This window comes from Peromyscus leucopus, chromosome 5 (genome assembly GCF_004664715.2).
Source record: "Peromyscus leucopus breed LL Stock chromosome 5, UCI_PerLeu_2.1, whole genome shotgun sequence".
In the NCBI taxonomy this organism is placed as follows: Eukaryota; Metazoa; Chordata; class Mammalia; order Rodentia; family Cricetidae; genus Peromyscus; species Peromyscus leucopus.
The window spans coordinates 114,111,203-114,138,992 of record NC_051067.1 but is presented as its reverse complement, the minus strand read 5'-3'; the positions used below and the strand labels follow the sequence as shown (position 1 = coordinate 114,138,992).

The 27,790-nt window shown below is 45.1% G+C and overlaps 1 protein-coding gene across 1 annotated transcript; it reads left to right on the top strand.

Annotated features, from left to right (window-relative positions):
* Positions 1–1,498: 1,498 nt before the first annotated feature.
* On the top strand, positions 1,499–25,925 carry Tmem231 (transmembrane protein 231). The gene is made up of 7 exons (XM_028892767.2): positions 1,499–1,671; positions 1,773–1,942; positions 18,940–19,068; positions 19,356–19,499; positions 21,348–21,429; positions 23,322–23,427; positions 23,774–25,925. Exons 1-7 carry the CDS (start codon positions 1,533–1,535, stop codon positions 23,949–23,951), a joined length of 948 nt encoding a protein of 315 aa, XP_028748600.1. The 5' UTR covers positions 1,499–1,532; the 3' UTR covers positions 23,952–25,925.
* The last annotated feature ends 1,865 nt before the right edge of the window (positions 25,926–27,790 follow it).

Below are 27,790 nucleotides of genomic sequence, written 5' to 3'. Positions count from 1 at the left end.
ATGTCTGTGCATCACGTGTATGCAGTGCCCACAGAGGTTGTTGGATTCCTGTGACTGGAGTTACAGATGGCTGTGAGCCACCATGTGGGTGCTGAGAATCAAACCTAGATCCTCTGCAAGAGCAGCCATTCTCTCCAGTTCCTTATGTTTTATTACACTGGTTTACTTATGTGTGTATGATTTCAGATGAGCACCATGACATGCACGTGAAGGTCAGAGGACAATCTTTCCAGAATTAAGATAAATTATTGGTGGGGGCTGGAGAGATGACCCAGTGGTTAAGAACACTGATTGCTCATGCATAGGACCTGGAAGAAGGAGAATTGAAGGTCAGCCCAGGCTATATAGTAAGTCCCTACTTCAAAACAGACAAACAAAATCTTCTGCTTGGGTTGAGGGTTGGGGTTAGGGGTTTGGCACATACCTTTAATCCCAGCACTTACGAGGCAGAGACAGGCAGATCTCTGAGAGTTAAAAGCCAGCCTGTCCTACAGAGAGAGTTCCAGGACAGCCAGGGCAGTTACATAGAGAAACCCTGTCTTGAAAAACCAACAAAACAAAACAAAACAAAACAAAACAAAACAAAACAAAACAAAAGCTAACTTTCTTCCATGTTGAAATATTGGCAGTAGTAAGTGTTCACATAATCTATCAGTAAATGCTAATTTTGGGGAATATGATACCAACACATATACCTAACCACATACATCAGAAGGAGTCATTTAATAAATTACTTCTAACCTTTGAACAACCAGGGGATTTGTGTGCTATTTTCTGACTTTCCTGCTATGTGGTATGGTGAAAACAGAACCAAATTGGAAGTCAAAAGTACATGGCTCCAGAACTGTGGCCTTGTTACATTAAATGGCTCGGCTTCGGTATGAACCACATTGGAGTTTGGTTTGGTTTGGGTTTTGGTTTTGGTCTTTTCGAGACAGGGTTTCTCTGTGTAGTTTTGGTGCCTGTCCTGGATCTCCCTCTGTAGACCAGGCTGGCCTGGAACTCACAGAAATCAGCCTGGCTCTGCCTCACATTGAAGTTTTTGTATTAAGACGAAGTCCAGTGTATTCCAGGCTGGCCTCCAACTCACAATGTAGCTAAAGATGACCTCGAACTTCTGATCCTCCAGCTTCCACCTCACGGGTTGCTGGTATTACAGATGTGGGCCACTGTGCCTCGTTTAATGAAGTGCTAGGGATGAACTCAGGGCTTCCTGCATGGTAGGCTAAACTCCTACCAACTAAGCTACATTCACCACCCGCGTGTCGTGCGTTAATAGATGACCTACGGGGAAATGTTTACCAAGTCAACTCCTATGCATATGTGGATAGAAGATGACACAGACTTCAGTGAGTGGAAATAGTGGTTTTGCTGTTTTCTTGAAGGGACCAAAGGCAATGCATAAAATGCATCTCCTTTCTAATCCAGCACATCCCGCTAGCCCCACCCCTACTAAAGGCCTGCGTGCTTGCGATTGGTTCCTCTGCCCGCCGTCGTTGCCGTGGAGACTCGGCGCTACGGGCCCTGCGCTCATGGCGCTGTACCAGCTCTTCTCCCACCCGGCCGAGCGCGGCTATCGTGCGGGGCTCTGCTCCAAGGCCGCGCTCTTCCTACTGCTGGCCACGGCGCTCACCTACATCCCTCCTCTGCTGGTGGCCTTCCGGAGCCACGGTGAGCCTGCTTGGGCTTGGAGAGCCACATGGCTCGGCGCGGCCCTCTGGCCCAGGCCCGCTCTCTTGACCTGGCTCCCCAACCCGCCTTGTCTCTCGCAGGGTTTTGGCTGAAGCGGAGCAGTTACGAGGAGCAGCCGAGCGTGCGCTTCCAGCACCAGGTGCTGCTCGTGGCCCTGCTGGGGCCCGAGCCCGGAGCCTTCCTCGCCTGGAGCACGTTCCCCACCTTCAACAGACTGCAGGGGGCTCACCTGCGCGTCCCCCTCGTGTCGGTGCGTGGGCCCTGGGGAACAGGAGGGAGTTCCAGGGATCCCAGCTTGGATTTTTTTTGGGGGGTGGGGAGGGATGCTGGGGGCAGGTCTCATGTATCCCAGGACGGCCTTCAACATCTGATCCTTTGGCCTCCACCTTCCCAAGTGTTGTGATTTCAGTTATGCAACGCCATGCTCCAGTTTATGGGGTGCTAGGAATCAAACCCAGGACTGTGCGCTTCCGTGAGAACACTTTACCACTGGGCTTGAAGCCTGAGTTCTGTAAACTCAAGGATGTCGCTGAGTTTCCACACTGGAAGTCCAGACAGTACCAGCGTTTTATGTAGACTGGACACAGGGGCGGGGGCAAGCGCTGATTGGTTGAGTTCTCGGCTCGTGCTTTGGCCAAGCCACGCCTGTCAGGGTTAGGCTAACACCCCCACCCCGACACACACCTCCCCCACCCCGCTCCACATTGCAGCTGTCTTCCATGAAACTGAAGCATTTTTACTGTCTGCAGTTTAGTGTTTACTTTCGCATAAGTCAAATGCTTCTTTACAGTCACCCCTTTCCGTTCGTATTCTGAAAATGCTTTCCCTTAGACGTATGGAACATCTGGCTTTCCTACTTTCAAACGTGGATTCTTTCAGATACAGCTAATTATTAGCCATATAAGGCAAACGTGTAGCTGATAGGGGGAAAAAGAATTCAGACTTTCCCGCCAACAGCTAAATAAGAACTTTAAAATATGAAAACCTTGTTGGTCATGTGAATAGCAATACATACACAAACTCTAATTCAGATTACTTTGCTCTTTAATTTTTCCATATATGTATGGAAATACATATATATGTATATATATATAATTTTCTGATCACAAACCTGTAGGCTCGTGGGGAGATATTAAAGAGGTATAGGTTTATACGCGATGACGGAAAAGTAAGGGTCCAATGTGGTTGGTAATGTAGCAGTACTTGTTAACCAACCTTATTAGTTTTAAGGTCTGTAGATGGTTTAATGACATAAGGAGTGATGGATTTAACCAGTTATTTGTTGGTAAATGTTTTGTCCGTTCCTAACCTACGCTTGCCATCCCAGCTGAGGCAGGAGGATTGCCCCCTTCCCTGGGCTACACAGCAAACACAAGCCCATTCTGTCTCAAAAGACCATGGCGCTGGCTTGTGAAGTCAGAGAAGAACTTGAAGGACTCAGTTTTCTCCTTCAGCCATGCAGCGGTCCAGCTCGGATTTTCAGGGCTGGCTGCAAGGGTCCTTCTTTACCTTTGACCCTTACTCCTTGGGTTTTTAAAATCTGCCTCAATTTTTTTCTATGAGAATTAATATTTGAGGGTTGGGGATTTAGCTCAGTGGTAGAGCGCTTGCCTAACAAGCTCAAGGCTCTGGGTTCCATCCTCAGCTCAAAAAAAAAAAAAAAAAAAAAAAAAAAGAATTAATATTTGAATAACAAAATTTTGAGATGGGTCATTGCTCTGTTGCCTGTCCAAACTTGCTTTGGCTGAAGCAATAAGCCCACTTCAGCCCCCTAAGAAGCTGGGCTACAGGCATGACCACACACCCAGACTTAAATCGTACACCTTTAAGTGTCAACAGGAGCTTTTTGTTGAAATGTTATGCGTATAAAGAAAACGAGGCAAGCAAATAATTGTTAAGTGCAGGGAAATACAACATAAGAAAAAGCAAGGAAGGAAACACATTCATCATTGTGAACAGGACTTGCCTTGTCCTGGTTACCACACTGAATACTGGCTGACCAACATATGGGTCTAGCTCAGTTGAAGGGATGGGAGAGGAGTGTGCCTGATGGGGGCTGGTGGGAAGAGGGGAGCTCAGGCTCCAGCTTTCCTCACGGAGGAGTGTCAGTAGAGAATACTCAAAACAGAAATGGAGATACACCAGAACAGATGTTATCTAAACACCTGGAAAGCGTTTTTAAGCACACTCATCAAGCAACGGGTAAAAGTTTTTGCTTTGAAATCATGTGGTTTTTGTAAGACCCCCTTTGGATTTTTTTGAGACTACGTGGCATGTAGCCCAGGGTGGCTTGGAACTGGATTTGTAGCCAAGGATGACCTCAAAGACTGATCTGTGCCTGCCCAGTGCTGAGATTGCAGTTGTGGGCCACTGTACCTGTTTTTACTTCTTTTTGTTGTTGTTCGTTTGTTTGTTTGTTTGTTTTTCGAGACAGGGTTTCTCTGTGTAGCTTTGCGCCTGTCCTGGATCTCACTTTATAGACCAGGCCAGCCTTGAACTCACAGAGATCCGCCTGCTTCTGCCTCCCAAGTGCTGGGATTAAAGGCGTGCGCCACCACTGCCCGGCGTGTTTTTACTTCTTATTTACTTACTGTGGTTCTGGTGAGCCAATGCAGCATCTCAAAATGGCTAGGCAAGTGTTCTGCCCACTGAGCTACACTCCCAGCTCCCTATTTATCTATCTATCTGTTTGTTTATTTATTTTCCGTAGGACAGGGCTTTGCAGTGTAGCACAGGTTGTCCCGTGAACTGGTGATCCTCCTTCCTGCTCTTACTGAGTACTTGATTAGGAGCAAGGACCACCACACCTGGCCCCAGTTTTATTCTTGAGCTGCTAACACAGTGGTTCTCGACCTTCTCAATGCTGCAACTTTTTAACACCGTTCTTCATGTGGTGGTGACCCCAAGCCATAAAATTATTTCTGTTGCTACTTCATAACTGTAATTTTGCCACTGTTATGAATTGTAATGTAAATATCTGATACGTGACGACCCACAGGTTGAGAACCACTGCTCTGATGAAGAGTCATTGGGTGAGAGGCCCGCGTGGAGGCAGACCTGTGTCTCCCTGTGTAGTCACTGGGCTTCTTAAAGAAAAGCAAGGATAAACATTGGGTTTTGTTCTTTATTTTTACTTACTCATTCGCGACAACTGGCTAGTAGCTTAGTGGGCTGGAGTCGGCTCCTTATCTCTAGAACCAGAAGCCACTCCCTTGAGAGCGCTGATCCTCCTCTTCCTCCACTTCTGGTACCTGGGTCTAATTTCAAATTTAAGAAGCCAAGACCAATTTTCTTTAGTACTGGATGGATGTGCTATGTTCATTGTGTTTTGTTTGTTTTAAATGGTGGGGCTCTACCCTAAGGCCTTAAGTGTTCTAGGTAAGCACTCTACCACTGAGCTACAGCCCTAGCCTGGATGATTTCGCCCAGCTAGGGAAACAGAGGCCTTAGTCTAGGGATGTTGTTCAGTGGTATAGTTCATGTGCAGGCCTCTGGGTTCAATCCCTTACACACACACACACACACACACACACACACACACACACACACACACTTCAAAAAAACACCAGATGTGGTGGCTCATGTCTGTAATCACAACACTTGAGGGGCTAAAATACGAGGATCATTATGAGTCTAAGGCTAGCCTGGGCTACACAGTGAGTTACATTTCAGGTAGGGCTAAAGTGAGACCCTGCCTTAGAAGAAATAAAACACAACTCCTTTTCTTAAGCCTCTCTTTTAAAACAATTTTTAAAAAATTGATTTATTATTTTTTGTGTATGTGACTGTTTTGTTTTGCCTGCATTTATGGCTGTGTACCATGTTGATGCCGTGTCCATGGAGGCTAAAAGAGGGTGTTGACCCCTGGAACTGGAGTTGCAGATGGTTGCAAGCCACGATTTGGGTGCTGGCAATCAAGCCCTGGTCCTCTGGAAGAGGAAGTTAAATTAAGCTATTGCTCTTAACCACTGTAGCCCACCCCCCACAATCTCTTACTGGTTATTTATAATTGTTCAGTAAATTATTCGCTTGCTTCCTGGCTGAGTGCTTGACTTGAGAATGATTTCAAGTTGTACCTAAAAAAATAATCCCTGAGCACTGGCCCTGGAGCTGCTGCTGCAACTGTCACTACTGTTGAAAAGACCCTCTGTGGTTCTTGTGTATTGGTGCTGTAGTTCCCTCTTCAAGAGAGACATCTGACAGCCAAAGTCAAAAATGGCTGTTGTGTCCGCAAGGAATTCTGGGAAAGTAAATCAATGGTGTGTAGTAGAATGTTACTTTAAGATGTGTTACATTTGTTTATGCTGTGGAACATTTGTTTAACGATGCAAAAAATAATTAATCACTGGTACTGGAGAGGTGGCTCAGTGGTTGGGAGTGCTTGCTGCTTTTGCAGACAACCTGAGTTCAGTTCTTGGCATCCATCTTAGGTAGTTAACAACCAACCATAATTTCAGTTTCAGGAGATCTGATGCTCTCCTTTGGCCTCTTCAGGAATCCGAACTCATATGCAAACACTTACAGAGATACATATACACATACACATAAAGAAAAATAAAATATTTTTAAATGAATTAATGACTCTACGTACCAAAAAAGAAATTAGAAGGCAGTCTACAAAATATTTTTAAAGAATGACCGCCTTGTTATGTGCTGCTCCTGTGGCCCCACCTATTTGCCCACCACATCCTCCATTTGGAAAACCCCTAACCCTGAGTGATAAAAACCTTGTCTTCCTTACATCCAATGCTGACCTCTTGAACCCTGCCTGGAAGGCAGCCCATGTACACAAATAAAAAAGCTTACTTTAATCAATTAAAAAAAAAAAAAGAAAATGTCAATTAAAAAAAAAACAAAGCCAGGAGTGGTGGCATACTCCTTTAATCCCAGCACTCGGGAGGCAGAGCCAGACGGATCTCTGTGAGTTCGAGGCCAGCCTGGGCTACAGAGTGAATTCCAGGAAAGGCACAAAGCTACACAGAGAAACCCTGCCTCAAAAATAAATAAATAAATAAATAAATAAATAAATAAATAAATAAATAAATAAATAAAACAAAAATCCAGAAGATGTCAATTAAAAAAAAATTCACTGGCCAGTGGTGATGCACACCATTAATCCTAGCACTTGGTAGGCAGAGGCAGGCAGATCTCTGTGAGTTTGAGGCCAGCCTAGTCTGCAGAGTGAGTTCCAGGACAACCAGGGCTACATGGTGAAACCTTGTCTTGAAATACAAAACAAAACAAAACAAAACAAAAATCCATAGATATCTAAAACCAGATAATTATATAAAATGGTAAAGTCACTTTGGATGACAATTAAACGGTTTAGCAATTCTTCAAAAGCTACACTTAAAAGTACTTATATATAACCCAACACTTAGTAGATAAACTGAAATCTATTTCACTGGCTAGGACTAAGTATGTAAGACACAGACATGAATTTTTTTGAGTTGTGTCTTGCTCTCTTTGTGTTGATATCCAGGCTGGTTTGCTGAACTTGGGATCTTCCTACCACAGCCCCATTAATAGGCTGACCTTACAGGCATGCACTGCTGTGCCCAGCTGGACACCGTTCACACGATTGATATATATATATATCATTATTATTCTGAGACAAGGCCTTACATAGCCCAGACCAGCCTTGAACTTCTAATCTTCCTGCCTCTGCCTCCTGTATTCTGGGGTTGCAAGCACTCACCACCACACTTGGTTTATATGGTGCTGAGAATTGAACCCAGGGCTTCATGCATACTCAGCAAATGTTCTACCAACTAAGCTAAATCATCAGCCCACCTTTTATCATTTTTGAAAATAATTTATTTATTTATTTTTTTTTTTGTTTTATGTACATTGGTGTTTTCCCTGCTTGTATGTGTGAGGATGTCAAGATCTTAGAGTTACAGACAGTTGTGAGCTGCCCTGTGGGTGCTGGAAATTGAACCGGGGGTCCTCTGGAAGAGCAGCCAGTGCTCTTAACTGCTGAGCCATCTCTCCAGCCCCCCATTTTTTCACTTTTTAAAGAGCAGGTTTTATGGCATGTGAATTGTGTCTCCAGTGTTCATAAAAAGCAGGCAGACAGTAGCCTAGTGATGTGATACAAGTAAGGTCGTAAAAGTCCCTGTTGACTCTCTATGGCTTATCTTCTCACCCCTATCTCCCTGTACACAGAATAAGCACTTTATTGTTAGATAGCATACTTAAAGTCCTTTCTATGGCATTTGGCCTGTAATAAACAGTAAATGTTAGCTACTAATTTTGAAAACAATATATACCTTCTTTTATTCTCACAGTAATTGTGTGAGGTGGAGATCATGCTACCATTTTACATATGAAGTAGACTGGGAAGGGCTCCTTTGTCCTGGGTTTCATGTGAACGGTGTCTAGCTGGGCATAATGGTGTGTGGCTGTACTGTCCACTACTCACGAGGACCACAAGTTCAACAAGCAAGCCTGGGTATCAATACATAGCAAGATACGATCCAAAAAAATCCATTTCTTTTTCGAGACAGGGTTTCTCTGTGTAGCTTTGTGCTTGTCCTGGATCTCGCTCTGTAGACCAGGCTGGCCTTGAATTCACAGAGATCTGCCTGCCTCTGCCTCCTGAGTACTGGGATTAAAGGCATGTGCCACCACCACCCAGCTAAACTGAGGCTTCTTAGAAGATGTGTTTTGTTTTGTTTTTTAATTTTCCGGAGCTGAGGACCGAACCCAGGGCCTTGTGCTTGCTAGGCAAGCGCTCTACCACTGAGCTAAATCCCCAACCCGCCCCCGCCTTTTTTTTTTTTTTTTACCTTCGAGACAGGGAATTCGCTTTGGAGACCAAGCTGGCCTCAAACTCGCAGAGAACCGCCTCTGCCTCCCGAGTGCTGGGATTAAAGGCGTGCACCACCACTGCCCATCAGTCAAATACTTTTATTTTAGCTCTGACCATAGATTCGGGCTGGCTTCACTGTAGCTAGAGAGTTTTCTCTCCAGGTCCGGACAAGCCCCAGCAGTCCCGTAGCCCACTTATAAAATAAACACACAGACACTTATATTATTTAAACTGTTTGGCCTAATGGCTCAGGCTTCTTGCTAACTGTTCTTATATCTTAAATTAACCCGTTTCTGTAAATCTATACCTTGCCACGTGATTCGTGGCTTACCAGCATTTTCACAAGCTGCTTGTCATGGCAGCGGCTGGCAGTGTCTCCCTCCACCTTCCTGTTATCTCAATGCTCCTCTCTGTTAGTCCCGCCTACACTTCCTGCCTGGCTACTGGCCAATCAGTGTTTTATTTATTAACCAATATTATGGATCAGAGCAACACATTTGACATACAGACCATCCCACAGCACTTCACCCTTCACCATGTCTAGAAAACTGTCGAAGGAGTCACGGACACCATGGTAGTATTGTTGTTTTGGTTTTTCAAGACAAGGTTTCTCTGTGTAGCCCTGGATGTCCTGGATCTCACTCTGTAGACCATGCTGGCCTTGAACTCACAGAGATCCGCCTGCCTCAGTCTCCTGAGCCCTGGGATCAAAGGTGTGTGCCACCACCTCCCTGCTGGAGGCCCTGTTTTGTTTTGTTTTGTTTTTAATTAAGGAAATTGTTTCATTCATTTTACACACCAGTCAAAGATCCCCCACTTCCATCTTCCCACCAGAGGCCCTGGTTTTAAGGTCAAGGTTTGACCAACATTGGGAGGTGCCTTTGTAGTTGCTAACTGGGGAAAGTGTTCAGGAGTCACAGCCTTGTTACTGCTCTCGTCAGCTCCCCTAGAACAGTGTCCCCAAGAGCCCTATTTTCTTTTAATGTTTTAGAGTCTGTTTTTCGTTTGTTTGCTTTTGGGGGTTTTGTTTTGGTTTGTTGAGACAGGGTTTCTCGATATAGTCCTGGCTGTCCTGGAACTCACTTTGTAGACCTGTCTGGCCTCTTAACTCACAGAGATCCACCTGCCTCTGCTTCCCAAGTGCTGGGATTAAAGGCGTGCACCATCACCACCCAGCCTTTTTTTCTTCTCTGAATTTTAGGTTTATTTTATGTGTATGAGTGTTTTTAAAAACCACAGAAACTGAGCCAGTTAGCTGGCCCAGCAGACAAAGGTGTTTGCCACCAAGCCCGATGAATTGTGTTTCACCCCCAGAACCCACATGGTAGAAGAAGAGAACTGTCTCTTGAAAGCTGTCCTCTGACCTCTGCTCGTGTGCCACCCACACACTTAAATAAAGAAGTAGAACTTCTTAAATTGACTTACCTTTATTTTATGTACATTGTTGGTTTGCCTGCATGTGTGTCAATGTGAGGATGCCGGATCCTCTGGAACTGGAGTCACAGACAGTTATGAGCCGCCAGGTGGGTGCTAGAAATTGAACCCAGGCCCTCTGGCAGAGCAGCCAATGCTCTTAACCACTGCGCCATCTCTCCAGCCCCATAAATGTAATTTTTAAAGTTCCAAATTATACATATATTTCATAAAACAAAGTAGTGTGATTTATGAATTTTCTTAACCAGGTGCCAATCAGATTTTAGGAACTGAGCTAAAATTATTGTTGAGGTATCAGCTCTCTGAATGTCTTACTCTTTGAAAAACAAAAAATACATTTAGTTTATGTGTGTGGGTGTTTTGCCCACTTGCATGTTCTGGGCACCGTGGGTCCCCAGAAGCCAGCAATGGATCCCCTGGGACTGAAGTTACAAACGGTTGTGAGCTCCATGTCGGTGCTAGGAATTGAACTTGGGTCTTCTGGAAGAGCAGTCAGGACTTTTAAGAGCTGAGCTGTCTCTCCAGTTCCCCCTGGATGACTGCTTTTATCACTGTTTGTATCAGTCGCTGTTAGGGTTTGAACGTGGCGTGTGCCCCAGAGGCTCATGTTTGAACACGTGGTGCTCAGTGGCTGGTGGTGTTTGGGAAGCTTGTAGCGCCCATATGCAAAGAGTCTGTTCTTCCTCAGCCTTCCTCACTGTCCAGGTGCCTGACGCCACCCACACCCAGCACACAAACCCTTGCTTAGCCTGGATCACCCTCCACCCAGACCCCCAGATATGCAGGCACTTCTGTTGCCATGGTACCAGCAAGTTAGGTCGTCCCAAACACCTCCCGTAAAAATCCCTGTTAATTTCCACCCTCTCCATTCTCCCATTTTAGCCTGCTTCATTTTTCTCTGTGTCCCTGGGCAATTACCTGGTGCTGTTTTGTATTTATTTGGTACTTTCCCCAGTACAATGCTACCTTTGTACAAAATGATGTTTCCCAGCATCTTTGGGGTTTTTGTTTGTGTGTGTGTACGCATGGAAGTCAGAAGACAGATCTTAGAGTCAGTTCTCTCCTTCAGTTGTGTGAGTCCTGAGGATCAAACACAGGTCATTGGGCTTGGCAGCAGGCACCTTTACCAAGTGAGCCATCTCACTGGCCTTATTATTATTATTATTGTTATTTTAAGATTAATTTCTATTATTTTGATTTGTGTGTGCACATGAGTGTAAGTACCTATGGAGGCCAGAGGGCATTGGATTCCATGGATCTAGAGTTACAGGTGGTTGTGAGGCACCCAGTATGAGTGCTGGGAACCAAACTCTGGTCCTCTGGAAGAGCAGCACACAGTGCTCTTAACTGATGAATTAACTCTCCACCTCCTGTGAGACCAAAACAGGTTTCTGTTTGCAGTTAAGACAGTTAAGAATAAGTTCTGTTGGGCAGTGGTAGTGCCCACCTTTAATCCCAGCACTTAGGGGGCAGAGGCAAGTGGATCTCTGTGAGTTCAAGGCCAGACTGGTCTACAGGGCAAGATCCAGGACAGCCAAGGTTGTTACACAGAGAAACCCTGTCTCTCAAAACCAAAAACAAACAAACAAAAACCCAAAGAATAAGTTCCTGTGCAGGTTAAGGTTTCTGTTTGTAGTTAAATAGTCAAAGAATAAGTTACTGTCTATCCTTGCAAGTTAAGGTTCCTTTTCTTGTTCTTTCTTTCTTTCTTTCTTTCTTTCTTCCTTCCTTCCTTCCTTCCTCCCTCCCTCCCTTCCTTCCTTCCTTCCTTCCTTTCTTTCTTTAAAGATCTATTTAATGTATATGAGTGCTCTATCTATACCACACCTTGTGGTGGTAATCTAATTGTACTGAAATGTGATTTTGATTGTATGTTAATAAATAAAGTTGCCTGGGGGTCAGAGCTATTAGAGCCATAGCAAGAGTGTGGCGGTGGTGGCACACACCTTTAATCCCATAGATCTCTGTGTGTTCAGGGATACAGCCAGCATTGGAGACATATGCCTTTAAGACCTAGGGGGCTGTACATTCAGACAGTCACGTGTTTGGGTTTACAACCAATGAGGAGGCAGAACAAAATACTATAAAAACACAAACAGACAGGATATAGCTCTCTTTCGGGAAGCTGGGACAGGAGGAAGGGTGAGATTTTAGCTCTGAGCTCTGACCTCTCGGCTTTCTCTTTTACATTGTTTCTGTGTTTCTTATTTAATAAGACTGTTGGACACATCTACAACACCTTTATGCCAAAAGAGGACATCATCCCAATATAGATGTTTGTGAGCCACCATGTGGTTGCTGAGAATTGAACTCAGGTCCTCTGGAAGAGCAGCCAGTGCTCTTAACCCTCCCCCACAAGTTAAAGTTTCTATTTGTAATTAAGAATATGGGACTGGAGAGATGACTCGGTGGTTAAGAGCACTGGCTGCTCTTCCATAGGACCCAGGTTCAATTCCCAGCACCCATGTGGCAGCTCACACCTGTCTAACTCCAAGCTCTGACACCCTCACACAGACATACATATAGGTAAAATACTAATGCACATAAGATAAAAATAAATTATTAAAAAAAAAAAGAAGAAGTTCCTAGCCAGACCCCCCCCCCTAAAAAAAAGAATAAGTTCCTGTTTCTTAGAGCTGGTGTAAACTGCAAAATATGTTTTCAACTTACATTAAATTTGCAACTCTAGCCGGGCGGTGGTGGCGCATGCCTTTAATCCCAGCACTCGGGAGGCAGAGCCAGGCAGATCACTGTGAGTTCGAGGCCAGCCTGGGCTACCAAGTGAGTTCCAGGAAAGGCGCAAAGCTACACAGAGAAACCCTGTCTCGAAAAAACAAAAAACAAAAAAAAAATTGCAACTCTATTCACAGGATATATATCCTTACCCTTGTTCCTTTCCTAGTATTTTTCTTTTTTTTTCTTTAAAGATTTATTATATATGCAGTGTTCTGCCTGCATAGATGCCTGCAGGCCAGAAGAGGGCACCAGATCTCATTACAGATGATTGTGAGCCACCATGTGGGTGCTGGGAATTGAACTCAGGACCTCTGGAAGAGTAGTCAGTGCTCCTAACCTCTGAGCCATCTCTCCAGCCCATTTTTTGTTGTTTTGTTTTTTTGAGGCAAGGTTTCTCTGTACAACAGCCTTGACTGTCCTGGGACTCACTTTATAGACCAGCCTGACCTCAAACTCACAGAGATTGCCTGTCTCTGCTTTCTGAGTACTGGGATTAAAGGTGTGCACTACCACATCATGCCCAAGCTCATTGTATTTTTCTTTCTTTTTTGGTTTTTTTTTTTTTTTTTTTTTTTTTTTTTTTTTTTTTTTCAGACAGGGTTTCTCTGTGTAGTTTTGGTCCCTGTCCTGGATCTCACTCTGTAGACCAGGCTGGCCTCAAACTCACAGAGATCCACCTGCCTCTGCCTCCCGAGTGCTAGGATTCAAGGTGTGTGCCACCACTGCCTGGTTTATTGTATTTTTCTAACAATGTATAACAGCTAACTCTCTCACCCCCATAATACTTTATCTTTCCCATAAAAGGGACCTTAAGAGGTTAACGGGCTGTTCTCTAAAATCTCAACATAGGAAAAAGCAGGTAGGCTGGCCAGTCCCAGATGCACTCCAAAATACAGCTTGCCTTAATCAGATAATCGGCTTGTTTTTCCTCTTTGAAGTTCACAGGTTTAATACTCCCTCACTGTTAGTTTTTTGAGATGAGGTGTTGTATAACCTAGGCTGGCCTCAAACCTTGCTGTGTAGCTGAGGAAGACCTTAAACTCCTGATCCTCGGCCTTCCCAGTGCTAGGATCACAGGTGTGCACCACCATGCCCAGATCTTTCTTTCATTCATTCATCCATCCATCTATCTATCTATCTATCTATCTATCTATCTATCTATCTATCTATCTATTTTTGATGCAGGGTCTCACTCTGCAGTCTAGGCAGGCCTTGCACTCCATGTAGCTCAGGCTGGCCTCAAATTTGTAGTGATCCTTCTGCCTCAGGTTCCCCATATGCTGAGATTATGGTGTGCCCCACCATACATGGTTACTCTTAGTTTTGTTTTGTTATCTTTTTTCTCCTTCCAAGTCTGGACAATTTAGTACTAAAAGGAAATTTGAATTAAAAACACCTAACCTTCACCTGATTTTATTAGCCAAAAGGCTGAAACACAGTTAAACACCCAGTCTTAAATCCTGTTAGACAGTTTCCCAACTGTGCCTGACTTCCTGTCTAGAGTTTCTCGTCTGTACAATGTAGATAGCACTTGGTCTCTGTCTGAGGCTTGACACGTACTATACAGATCAAGTGAAGTGAGTTCCTCGCCCTCCCACAACCTGCTGGAATCTGCACCCTCCTGGCAGTTCTCTCCTGGCCCCTCTGCCCTTGTAAATTGAGAAGCGTGGTCTTTATTTTCCTGTCCAGCCCTAGAGTCCAGGAGACAGTCTGGCCCCCATAGGCTCACAGGGAGTGGCACTATTAGGAGGTGTGGTCTTGTTGGAGGAAGTGGTCACTAGTGGCAGGCTTTGAGGTTTCAGAAACTCAAGCGAGGCTGTAGCTAGAGTTTTCCTGCCTTGTCCACAGTCAGGACAAATCTTTGTCACCCGCCAGTCCCACAGCCGCTCAGACCCAACCAAGTAAACACAGAGATTTCTATTGGTTACAAACTGTATGGCCATGGCAGGCTTCTTGCTAACTGTCCTTTTCTTAAATTAATCCATTTCTATAAATCTATACCTTGCCACGTGACTCATGGCTTACCGGCATCTTCACATGCTGCTTGTCCTGGCGGTGTCTCCTTCTGCCTTCCTGTTCTTTCTTTTCTCCTCTCTGTTAGTCCTGCCTATACTTCCTACCTAGCCACTGGCCAATCAGTATTTTATTTATTGACCAATCAGAGCAACACATTTGTCATACAGAACATCCCCCAGCATGAAGCCTAGTGTCTCCTCTTTCTGCTACCTGCTGATTCAGATGTAGAACTCTCAGCTACTTCTCCAGCACCATGTCTGCCTATATGCCACCATGCTTCCCACCATAACAACAATGGACCAAACCTCTGAACTGTAAGCCAGCCCAAATTAAATGTTTTCCTTTCTGAGAGTTGCCATGGTCATGGTGTCTCATTACAACAATAAAGCCCTAACTAAGACAGAAGTTGGTATCAGGGACTGGGATATTGTTGTAATACACCTGACCTTGCTTTTGTTTGGAGGAATGTAGACTTTGAGACTTCGGGTTAAGAAAGCATTGGAAAGCTTTAAGCATGGCTTAATGAGCTATATTAGTAGGAACAGGGAAGACAGTGGTGCTGAGGTGATTTGAACAGTGGGGGCCTGCTTCAAAAGGCTTCAGAAGAGAGGATTATTAGTATGTGGTCTAGAGATTGATCTTGTGATATTTTGGCAAAAAATGTGGCTGTTTTCTGTTCTTGTCAAAAAAAAAAAATCTGCCTGAGATTAAATTGAAGAGTTTGGATCAACAGCTTTGACAGAGGAAATCTCAAAACAGCCTAGTATAGACTGTTGTGTGGTTACTAGTGTTCACTCTTATACAGATTTATGATGAAAAGGAGCAAGCTGAGCAAATAAAAATGCAAAATGTACAGTTCAAGGAGAAAAGGGGCTTCAGGAAGTGTGAGCAGGTTAAAGAAAAGCCTGATGCTAAGTGGAATAAAGGGAGAGGTGACCTCAGAGCAAGACCCCATCCAGCTAAGTTTCCAACTTGGAAAAGAAATTAAAGAAAAGCTTAGAGCCGGGTGTGGTGGTACATGCCTTTAATCCCAGAACTTCAGAGGCAGAGTGAGGCAGATGACTAAGTTCAGAGCCAACCTGGTCTACAGAGCTAGTTCCAGGACAGCCAAGCTTAGGTAGTGAAGATAACCATCAAAAACAGAAAGCTGGTGAAGATGTAATTGAACAAGGGGACCATGTTTCAGCCCCAGCAAGCTGCAGAACCTGGCAGCTTCGGCCACGTGGTTCTGGCTTTAGAGTCAAGGATAAAAGAAAGGGGTTATGGAATCTCCCTCCACAACTGAGGAAAACATCTTAGGCCACTCATGTGTCAGGGGTATCTCTGCTTGGATGTCTAAAGAGGTCATTTCATGAAGCTGTGAAGGTGAAGCCACCCCCAAGATACTGGAGATGCCAGAGTCGTGAGATACTTTGTCAAGGAGAGCTGCTAACAGGGAGTGGAACCAGCTCAAGAGAGAGAAGTGTGTTGCAGTCAACAAAGCTGAATGGAGTTGGAGGTCTGAAGAGTGCTTTGACATCAGACATGGAGATGCAGAGTTTGGAGTTTGCCCAGCTGTTTTTTGGTCTTGCTTTGGTCCAGTGTTTCTTCACTGTGCTCCCTTCCCTACATTTTGGAATGGATGTATATCCTGTGCCATTATATATTGGAAATATGTGATCTGTTTTTCATTTTTATTTTATAGGGGAGTACAGTTTAAAGATTACCATGAATCTCAGAAGAGACTTTGAACATTGGGCTTTTAAGCAAGTTTGAGACTTATAGATTGTGGGTACTTTTGAAGTTGGACTAAATGCATTTTGCGTTATGATATGGTTACAAACCTAGGGGACACCAGAGAGTGGAATGTAGTGGTTTAAATAAAAATGGCCTCCATCGGCCCATAGGATGTGGCACTATTAGGTGTGGCCTTGTTGGAGTAGATGTGGCTTTGTTGGAGGAAGTGGTCACTGGGGCAGACTTTGAGTTCTCAGATGCTCAAGCCACGCCAGTGTGACAGTTACTTCCTGCTGCCTCCACATCTGGATATAGCTCCTTCTCTAGTACCACCTCTGCCTGCATGCTGCCATGCTTCCCAGTGCCGAAATAATGGACTGAACCTCTGAACTGTAAGCCAGCCCCAACTAAATTGCTTTCTTTTATAGGAGTTGCCATGGTCAAGGTGTCTCTTCACAGCAATAGAAACCTGAACTAAGACAACCCTCTTCCTTATAGCAGCAGAAGCTAACTCACAGAAGACCCAGACGCCGCTTTCCCATCCCATTCATATTGACTAATGTATAAGTGCCTCTGCGGCTCTCTCCGCAGCCCTGGTTGCATTGTCCCCCCCCCCCAAGCTGATGAGCTAGGACGGGAGTAGTAGTAGAAGCCAGTGGAGGAAGAACAGGAGGTGATAACAAGCCTAAGAAAAGGACATTGTTGCCTTGAAGGAAAGAAATCACTGAAAGGCTCTGAAAGCCGCTATCCTGACCCCAACCTTGCTCACTTGAGAAACAAAAACTCTTCTTCACAGAGTGGTATTAGTGGGAAAGAAATGAGTGAGCTTAGCATCCAAGTGCAGGTGTGTGCCAGTGCTGTCCCTTCTGCTGGCCACCGGCAGCTCACTGTGTGCAGCTGGGCCTGGCAGCACCAGCTAGTGACTTATTTTTAATTGCCCACATAGGATTTATAGGCTGTGACTTTCCTTATGCCCTCCTCTGATTTTTGTCAAATATTCGTGGTCTTGGTATCTTATTGATTTTGCTCAGTTTCCTTTTTTACTTTATTGATTGATGCTAAAAAAATAAACAAGGTTTAGAGCTTTGATATGAACAATGAGATGGATAGTCCAGCCTCAAGGATCTGAAGCAAAGGTACCTGTAGTTTAAGGATGTATAAATACAGGCTGGAGCGGTGCTGGAGAGATGGCTCAGCAACTAAGAATGCTGGCTGCTCTTCCAGAGGACCCGGGTTCAATTCCCAGCATGGCAGCTCACAACTGTCCAGTTCCAGGGGATCTCACATCTTCACACCAATGCATATAAAATTAAATAAATTATTAGCCGGGCGGTGGTGGCGCACACCTTTAATCCCAGCACTTGGAAGGCAGAGGCAGGCGGATCTCTGTGAGTTTGAGGCCAGCCTGGTCTACAGAGTGAGTTCCAGGACAGGCTCCAAAGCTAACAGAGAGACCCTGTCTCAAAAAACAAAAACAAAAAAATAGGGGCTGGAGCGAAGGATCAGTGGCCAAGAGCAATGGCTGCTCCTGTGGAGGACCTGAGTTTAGTTCCCAGCACCCACATGACGACTCACAGCCATCTGTAACATCTTCCTGAAGTGCCCTTCTGACCTCTGTGGGAACTAGGCATGCACTTAGAGCACATACATATGTGCAGGCAAACATTTATAACCATAAAATAAAAATAAATTTTAAAGAAATGTATAAATAGAGCTTGGTGGATTTCTTTAGCTTGCTTGGTAAATGCATGATGATTAGAATTAGATTGTTTTCCCCCATTTAAACAAGCTGACTTAGGGATGGAACTGCCACACAGCAGTGACGCACTTGCCTGACATGTAGGAGGTCTCAGGTTCAATACTTAGCACTCTAAAGAAAGACAAAAGGAGTGAGAGGGAGAGGCAAAAGCAATCTCTCCCTGGGGGCTGGAGACATGGCTCTGTGATTAAGAGCACATACTGTTCTTGCAGAGGACCCAAGTTAAGTTCCAGCGCCTTCATCAGGTAGCACACAGTCACCTTTAATTCAAGCTCTAGAGCATCCAACAATGTCTTCTGGCTTGCACAGGCACATACATGTGCATATGTGTAGTCACAGATATACATATACATAAATAACAATTGTTTGTTTTTCAAGTCAGGGTTTCTCTGTGTAGCCCTGGCTGTCTTGGAACTCACTCTGTAGACCAAGCTGGCCTTGAACTCAGAGATCTGCTGGTCTCTGCCTCCTGAGTTCTGGGATTAAAAAGTGTGTACCACCACCACCCAGATATAACAATTCTTTTTTTTTTTTCTTTAAGATTTATTTATTTATTATGTATACAGTGTTCTGCCTGCATGCCAGAAGAGGGCACCAGATCTCATTATAGATCTCATAGGTGCCCATGAGCCACCATGTGGTTGCTGGGAATTGAACTGAGGACTTCTGGAAGAGCAGCCAGTGCTCTTAACCTCTGAGCCATCTCTCCAGCCTCAGATATAACAATTCTAAAATAAATAAATAAATTTCTTTCTTTCTTTGGCCTTCGTAGACCAGAGAAGAAGACCGGAACCAGGATGGAAAAATGGATGTGCTCCATTTTAAACTTGAACTTCCCCTACAAGCCACAGAGAATGTTCTCGGTGTGCAGCTCATTCTGACCTTCTCCTACCAACTTCATGTGAGTCAGTCCTCTCTTTTTCCTCCTTTCTAGGGAGAACCACACCACAGATGGCACTTATGGAATATTGTTGGGGATTTAACATAGACAAATTGAATATTTTTCATTGGGGGTAATATTAAATTATTTGAGTGACTATTAATAGGTCAGAGGGTCTGGGCAGAAAGGTTCCTGTGTGGGCTAGCCCAGGTGTGCCAGCCTGTCAGCTTCAGCTGCAGACAGGTGGCTTGTGAAACCCCCAGGCTCTACAGACCGGACAATGGCGTCTCTCTTTTTAATGATTTCAGAGGATGTCAACATTTGTGATGCAGAGCATGGCGTTTCTTCAGTCCTCCTTTGCTGTTCCCGGGTCACAGTTGTATGTGAATGGCGACCTGAGGCTGCAGCAGAAGCAGCCACTGAGCTACCGCGGCCTGGATATCAGATACAATGTAAGGATGCTTCTTGTGGTCTAGCTCCTTCGTGCCTGTGTTTATCACATCCTTTGAAGGAAGAAAAATTTGCACTTAGAAACAGCATTTAGATCTTCTTATGTGTATGAGTATTTTGCCTAAATGTATGTATATGCATCACAGATGTGCAGTGCTGAATCCAAACCCAAGTCCTCCGGAAGAGCAGACGGTGCTCTTAACAACTGAACTCTTTCTCCAGCCCCATCATGAATTCTTACAAAATGCAGAAAGGGAGTTGGAGAGCTGGCTCGGTGGTTAAGAGCACTGGCTATTCTTTTGGAGGACCCAAGACTGATTTCCAGCACCCAGATGGCAGCTTCCAGGCACTTGTAATCCCATCTCCAGTGGATCCAGCACTCTCTCCTGGCCTCCTTACATGCTGCACACACAAAGTGCACATAAATATATGCAGGTAAAACACACATACACATGAAGAAGAATAATTTTTAAAAAGGTCTAAAAGACACACCTTGGTTTATACCCTGAAATAGGGGAGACTGAAGAAGTAACTTGTTGCTCTCAGGCGCACATCTTCCCAGTGTGTTCTGTGTTAGTTTATCGTTTGCTGTGGCCAAACGTCTGAAGAAACAACGAAAGGAGGAGGGATTGATTTTGCTCACAGTTTCAGAGGTTTTAGTCCATTCTGGTGGGAGAGAGGGTACTAAAGAGCTTCTCACACCATGACCAGCAGGGGGCAGAGTAGAGCAAGATGCAGTGTGTCGTTGCCACGCCTCCCTCCCCAAGGTCCCAGTGCCTTGCTTCCTCCAACCAGGCCCCACCTTCAACAGCTCCACTCCCCCAAACCACCTAATGTCTGTTCACATTTGAATCCATCAGTGGGTCAAACCACAGATCAGACCTGAGCCCTCCTGTCCTAATCATTTCTGGAAATGCCTTACACTCAAAGGTGTGCTCTACTAAAATCTCCCAAGTGTTGCTCCGGCCAAGCCGTTTGACCGTCAAGATTGACTGTCACATCTTTCAAATGATCTTGTAAAATGCCTATGTCAATACATTTTCAAAGAAATAGTTACCACTTATTGAACAGGTGACATATGCCAGCCCAAAGTGAGAAAGTTTACAGATGGGTGTGGTGGTATGCCTGCCCTAGTAGTCCCCTGAGGTGGCAGGGTCACTTGAGGCCAGGAATTAAAAAGACTAGCCTGGGTAACTGAGCAACACGTCATCTCAAACAGAAGTAAAAAAAAAAAAGGCGTATATGTCACGTTTTTAGTCTCCATGGCGTAAATGAGCAACACTCATCTCAAACAGAAATAAAAAAGAGGTTTATATGTCACGTTTTTCAGTCTCCATGTGACTTCCTGAGACACCTGCTGGCTCAGCCCTCAGCACTGTCCGTACAACAGCCCTATGGCTGGCACATGCCAACAGGACCAGGGTGGAGGGCACATACTTAAAGCTGCACGGTTAGCATGACCTGTTTTCCTAGAACAAAAATGGGAGGAAAGCGATGTTTTTATACATAAAAATCAACTAGACACATGAGAGAAAGAAGTTTAGCCATCTCCCAGCTCTCCAGCCTCTGTTCTTTCCTCATTCCCTTTGTCTGATTCAGGCGCACGCATGGGCCCTTCTGCTGGTCTGTGAACCCACAAAGTGAGTGTGTGTGCACACACACACACACACAACTATAAATAATAAAAAAAAAAACTCTAAAAAATGATGACTGAAATAGTAATAGGTCACAAGAATAAGAGTTCGGTCTCTGGGCTTTGGGTGGTCTCCAGGATTGCGCCTGGGTGAGCAGCAGGGTGGAAAAAAGGGGGGAGGGGAATGCTCATAGCTTGTCCTCCTACCTCGCCCCAGGTGTCTGTGATCAACGGGACTAGTCCTTTTGCCCATGACTACGACCTCACACACATTGTTGCTGCCTATCAGGAAAGGAATGGTGAGTTACCAGGAGAGGCCACTGCTCACAGACTTCCCAGGTTGTGGGCGCCATGAAAACAAACAGCTGGAATGCTTTCCAAGATGGAAATCACAAACCCAGTGGAGGCTTGGTGATGGGCGGTCGATGGGCTTGCCAGATTGTCCTATGTCCTGTCCTCAAAGCCACATCCTTCCCCACTTAGCACCTGGAGCCCACGGGTTAGTGATCACTCGCCTTGTTTATCCCATCACTGGCTTGGCTGGTTTCCTCTTTCTAATGTGTATTTAAGCCTAATTGACTTATCCCTCATAGTACACCTATTTAAAAAAATCCAGTGACAATTTACTATCCTCAGTTTCCAGACAACTATGGATGGTGTGTGTCCGACAGTCGACATTTCTAGCCTGACTACAGATAGTGTTGAGCCCCTAGAGGAGCATCCCCATGCTTGACTTAGCGCACCAGGCTGGTTGATGGGCTGACATTTTTCCTAAAGGCATCAAAATTGTTTCTTGGCAGCAAGACACTATAGATGATACCCACAGACATTTCACAAGTGGAAGGCTTACAATTCTAGTATGTCTTAATAAATCTGACAACCATTGGTCTGAAAATCAACTCTTTTTCTTATTATTTCATTCACTCTTTGTCCATATATAAATAGTTTCTACAGCTTTCATTCTTTGGGGCTGAGAAGATAGTTCAATTGGGAGAGCTCTTGCCTAGTATGCACAATACCCAGGTTCAGTCGCCAGTACCACATAAAGCCATAAAGCATGGTAGCGTACACTTACACATTTGTAGCCCCAGCCCTCAGGAGGGAGAGACAGAAGCATCAGAAAGTCACGGTAACATACTGAGTTGGAGGCCAGCTTGAGTTACATGAGATGCTGTCAAAAAAAAGGAGCCAGTGGATAAAAGCTTTTTCTATTAAGCCTGGTGATCTAAGTTCTATACCTAGGACTCACATGGTGGAGGGAGAGAGCTGGTCCAGCTATACACACACATTAAATAAATGAATGTGTTTAAAGAGGACATGGCTGGTAGCGTGGATCAGCAGTTAAGAGTGCTGGCTACTGGCAGGGTGGTGGCGGCGGCGGCGGCGGCGGCGGCGGCGGCGGCGGCGGCGGTCCACGCCTTTAATCCAAACACTTGGGAGGCAGAGGCAGGCAGATCTCTGAGTTCCAGGCCAGCCACGGCTGCACAGAGAAACTGTGTCTCAGAAAAGAAAAAGAAGGGGCTAGAGAGATAGCTCCAAGGTTAAGAATACTGACCACTCTTCCAGAGGTCCTGAGTTCAATTCCCAGTAACCACATGGTGGCTTACAACCATATATAAAAAGATCAGGTGCCCTCTTCTGACCTTTAGGCATACATACAAGAAGAACTCTGTATAAATGATAATTTTTTAAAGAAAAAAAGAGTGCTGCTACTTTTCCAAATTACTGGGGTTCCCAGTAGCCATGTTAGGCATCTCTCAGTTGCCTGTAATACCACCTCCAGGGGACCCAACACATCTGTCCTCTACAGACACCCGCACACACAAGAGCACACACACACAAATAAATAATACTTAGAAACAGAAACACTTTGGGATCCAAGTTCTTATTTATTTAATTATATAATAAAAATATTTCCCCTACTCTGCTACACCATTTTAATTGCTACTTTTTCTAGAGAAATAGTATTTCTCCAGTTAGCTCTTCAGCAATGGTAGACCACATAGATCCTTTGCAAGTTTTTGACATGTTGTAGCAGAAGTAGTTTGGCAAGTCTTTTAAATAATGTGTAAGCAACTTTGCACACTCAAGTGCTCTTTCCACTTCTTTGCGTTCTGAAATGCAGAAATAGCCCCCTGCATTCAAAGACTTTACTTATATTTTGGATTAATGATTAATGTTTGTGTTGCAGTTACTACCGTCCTGAGTGACCCCAACCCAATCTGGCTGGTGGGCAGGGCCGCCGAAGCTCCTTTTGTGATCAATGCTGTCATCCGATATCCTGTGGAAGTCATTTCATATCCTTCCTGTTAGCCAGTCAGCGGTGGCTCCTTCCCTCTAAGAAAAGAAGGGTTCCTTAGCTATCCCAAGTAGGAACAGATGTGGGACTCAAGATAGGAAATTGCTGCAGCTCTGTAGCCCCCACACAGATGACTGCTATTCCCACAGGAAAGAAAAATCCATTTCCTGTTTCTTTCTAAGCAATTCTTCTGGGTCAGAATCATCCATATTTATATCTTAATAATCTCTGGTTATCCATTTTATCTCAAGAGTATTTGAAATATTCTTTCTATTTCCCATCTGACCTGAACTTTGGGGTAACTGTTTCTTACATGTAGCTGTGGCCTCCTTAACATTTTATACTTACCAGCCAGGCTTCTGGGAGATGATCAAGTTTGCCTGGGTTCAGTATGTCAGCATCCTACTCATCTTCGTCTGGGTGTTTGAAAGAATCAAAATCTTCGTGTTTCAGAACCAAGTAGTGACCTCCATTCCTGTAGCCGTGCCCCAGGGAGAGCTGGGTAAAGAGCACTTGTCCTGAGAAGACCACATCAGGAGACTCTGAGGGACCATGGCTACCTCATCCCTGGCTTCTGAGAACTGTGACTTTACAACAGTTCTGCAAAGAGTCTGCTGGACACTTTCAGGCTCGCGTGTTTCCCCCTCAGAGACAAAGAATGGTTCTTTCAACTGCACAGACCCTATGCCTTCAAAGCACCAAGGAAATCACAAGGACGAGTTTGTGGAAAGGTCCCAGAGGCTATGAGGCTATGGTTTTTGTTTTGTTTTGTTTTTGCTTTTGCTTTGGCCTTGAATTTCAGGAGAAAATTGCAGTCAGTTCATACACCTTTAAAAGAGTCCCACCTCTGGTCAATGAAAGACTTTACCCCTTTTGAACTGGGCTGCCCTGCGCATTCCTCCTCCTATTATAAGCTACTTTTTAGCTTCTTCAGGGCCCTCACGAGAAATATGCAAGTCCCTAGTACTTTCTACCCCTGCGTGTCTACACATTGTCCATTCAGAACTTTGATTTCCAGAACTGAAGCCTTTAACTGGAGAGCTGAAGGGGGCAGGGCAGAGCCTAAATACAAGAGTCCCAGAAACATGTGCATGCCAGTGGGTAACTTAAGGGCAGGAGGAGCAGCCACCTGCCTTCAGGCTAATAGATGGGAGTCTGTCATCAGCTCAGCTGAACAGCCCTCTGTTCCTGCCCTACTGTGGCTGGCTCTGTGCCCCGTTTCTTGCCCTCTGTCTGTGCCCCCGGGATGGCGGCTGAAGTCAGAAGTACTGTTTTATTTGGTCTGTCCCCCCACCCCCAATAGCAGGGAAGGACGTCAGGCTTCTAACAACAGGTTCTTTCTCTTTGGTCCTCACCCAGCAGCCTGGCCACTTGCCACCCCCCCACCCTACCCTCGCCCTTGATGGCCTTCCCCCTTTCTGAAAGGATCTGCGTGACCGTGACCGAGGGGTTGGTGGCGGTATTGGCTTCCATTGCCTGACAACCGCAGGGTTTATTTGGAGGCTGAGCCAAAAACTCAGTTGCTTGCAGTTCCCTGACTAAGGAACAGGGTATTCGGCAGAAGGAAAGCTTTGGGGGAAGCGCAAGGAGCAGGTAAAGAGGAGGCTAAGCAGGGCATCTACCAGAGTGACAAGCAGCCCAGTCAGGGAGCCCTCCAATCTAAAGAAGTATCCACGAAGAACATGGCCAGAACAAGCTTCTACCTTGCATAGAAAACTGAAAAGAAAAGAAAAGAAAAAGAAAACTGCAATTTGGCCTTATTCTTGTGCTGAACTATTGTGCGATCTTAAAGGACAGGTGGCTGTTTATGATGTCACCATGTCATTAGCCCTGGAAGGACGTACCTACACCTACCACCCCATGCCTCATGTCTAACCCCAAACACACTCCTCGGTATATGTCTTAGTTTACCTTGGAGACTCAGTTCTGATTTCCAGAGCACCTTCTGTCAGACTGAGCAAAATAAGAATTTTGAAAACAAAGCTATTTTGAAGTATTCAAGCAGAAAAATTCCCTAGTACTAGTCTCTCTGATTTCACATGTACAGCTATTTATATGCCTGTGATTTTTTTTCTGGTGATTTAAATGAAAAATGGCCTCTGATTTCAATTTCAAAAAGGTTATGAGAAAGTTAGGGATGTAGCTCAGTTGGAAGAGTGCTCGCCTGGCATGCACAGAGCCCTGGGTTCCATCATTTAAAAACTTCATGGAGTCTGTAATCCCAGCACCCTGGAGGTGGAGGTTCTAACTCAGAAGACCATTCTTGAGTTAGAACCCAGCATGGGATACTTGAGACCTTGTCTCAATAAAATAAAATAAGGAGATGGGGGTGAGAGTGTGACCAGAATATACTGTATGGGAAAAAAGATAACAAGATTCAGAAAGATGACCAAAGATGCAGGCTACTTTGCATTATATTAAACTATCCTGTGTAAAATTTGTATAGGGAACTCAATGAGGTTTTATAAGTTTCTAATTAAAATGTCTGGAAAAGAGGTTTCCTGTGGCTTCTGAAAGGCAGGGGCCTTGGGTGGGGGAAGGATAGGGAGGGCAGAGGCTGCCCATGATTCCGGGAGACTCTTTAACAGCCGTGCTCTGGCAATGATCTGCCTAAAGACCTGGGAACTTTTGTTAGGTCTTTGGCACAAGTCTGGTCGGCCAACCCCAAGTAAAGGAGGGTTTTCATTGGCATCCACATGGCAAATGAAGGATGCGGGCTGGAAAATTACAGCTGTTTTGGGTAAGTATCAAGTTATTTTCAGAGCAGAGGGTGGTTGGGTAGTTCTGGACCTGAGTCACACAGAGGAAAAATCGTGGAAAATAGACAGGATTGCAATTGGACTATACCTCGGAGCAGGCAGAGCTCGAGCAGTTGCTCATTGTGGGCAGAAGAGGGAAAAGGTCTCTGATTTGCTTGAATGATTGGCTCAGTTTCTGTTTGAATAAGGTGAGGCCTGGGTTAACAAAGCTCTCTTCACTTTTGTTCATTTTTTTCTCTTTTTTTCCTCCTTTCACTTCTTCATATCCATGCATTTGAAAATAAGTTTTGTACATTTTTAACCAGGTAAATCCTGTCCTACTGGAGAAAATGTGTAAATTACACAAACCTTAATTAAGTTTATTTATCGTTATCGAAACAGGGTCTTTGTAACCCAGGGTGGCCTCACACTTCAGGCAATCCTCCTGCCTCACTTTCTCAAGTGCTGGAATTACAGGAATGACCCACCAAGCCGGACGTGGAAATTTTGGGATTTTTGTTGTTGTTTTGTTTGTATGTTTGTTTGTTTTCAAACAGACAGACAGGGTTTCTCTGTGCAGCCCTGGCTGTCCTGGAACTCACTCTGTAGACCAGGCTGGCCTCGAACTCACAGAGAACCACCTGTCTCTGCTTCCTGAGTACTGGGATCAAAGGTATGTTCTATCACCACGCGGCTCTGACTTCAATTTTTTTTATAACGTATTTATTCTTTTTTTTTTTTAGGTTTCCATTTTTTTTTAAATTTTATAACACCATTCAGTTCCACATAATAGCCACAGATTCTCCTGTTCTCCCCCTCTCGCCCCCCTCCCCCTCCCCCCAGCCCCCCTCCCCCCCCGTTCCCACCTCCTCCAGATCAAGGTCTCCCCCGAGGACCGGATCGACGATAGACTCAGTCCAGGCAGGTCCAGTCCCCTGCTCCCAGACCGAGCCAAGCGTCCCTGCATAAGTCCCAGGATTCAAACAGCTAACTCATGCAACGAGCCCAGGACCTGACACCAATGCACAGCTGCCTCCCAAACAGATCAAGCCAAATGACTATCTCACCCATTCAGAGGGCCTGAGCCAGTTGGGGGCCCCTCAGCCTTTGGTTCATAGTTCATGTGCTTCCATTCATTTGGTTATTTGTCCCTGTGCTTTATCCAACCTTGGCTTCAACAATTCTCGCTCATATAAACCCTCCTCTTTCTCACTAATTAGACTCCCAGTGCTCCACCAGGGACCCAGCCGTGGATGTCTGCATCCAGATTCCTCAGTCCTTGGATGGGGTTTATGGCACAACTATCAGGGTGTTTGGCCATCCCATCATCAGAGTAGGTCAGTTCCTGCCGTCTCTCGACCATTGCCAGCAGTCTTTTGCAGGGGTATCTTTGTGGATCTCCATGGGCCTCCCTAGCTCTCTGCTTCCTCCCCTTCTCATGTGGTGTATTTATTCTTATTTAATGTACATTGGTGTTTTGCCTGCATGTGTGTCTGTGTGGGGGTATCAGATCTTGGACAGTTGTTAGCTGCCATGTGGGTGCTGGGAATTGAACCTGGGCCCTCTGGAAGAGCAGTCAGTGCTCTTAACCACTGAGCCATCTCTCAAGCCCCTCAATTTATT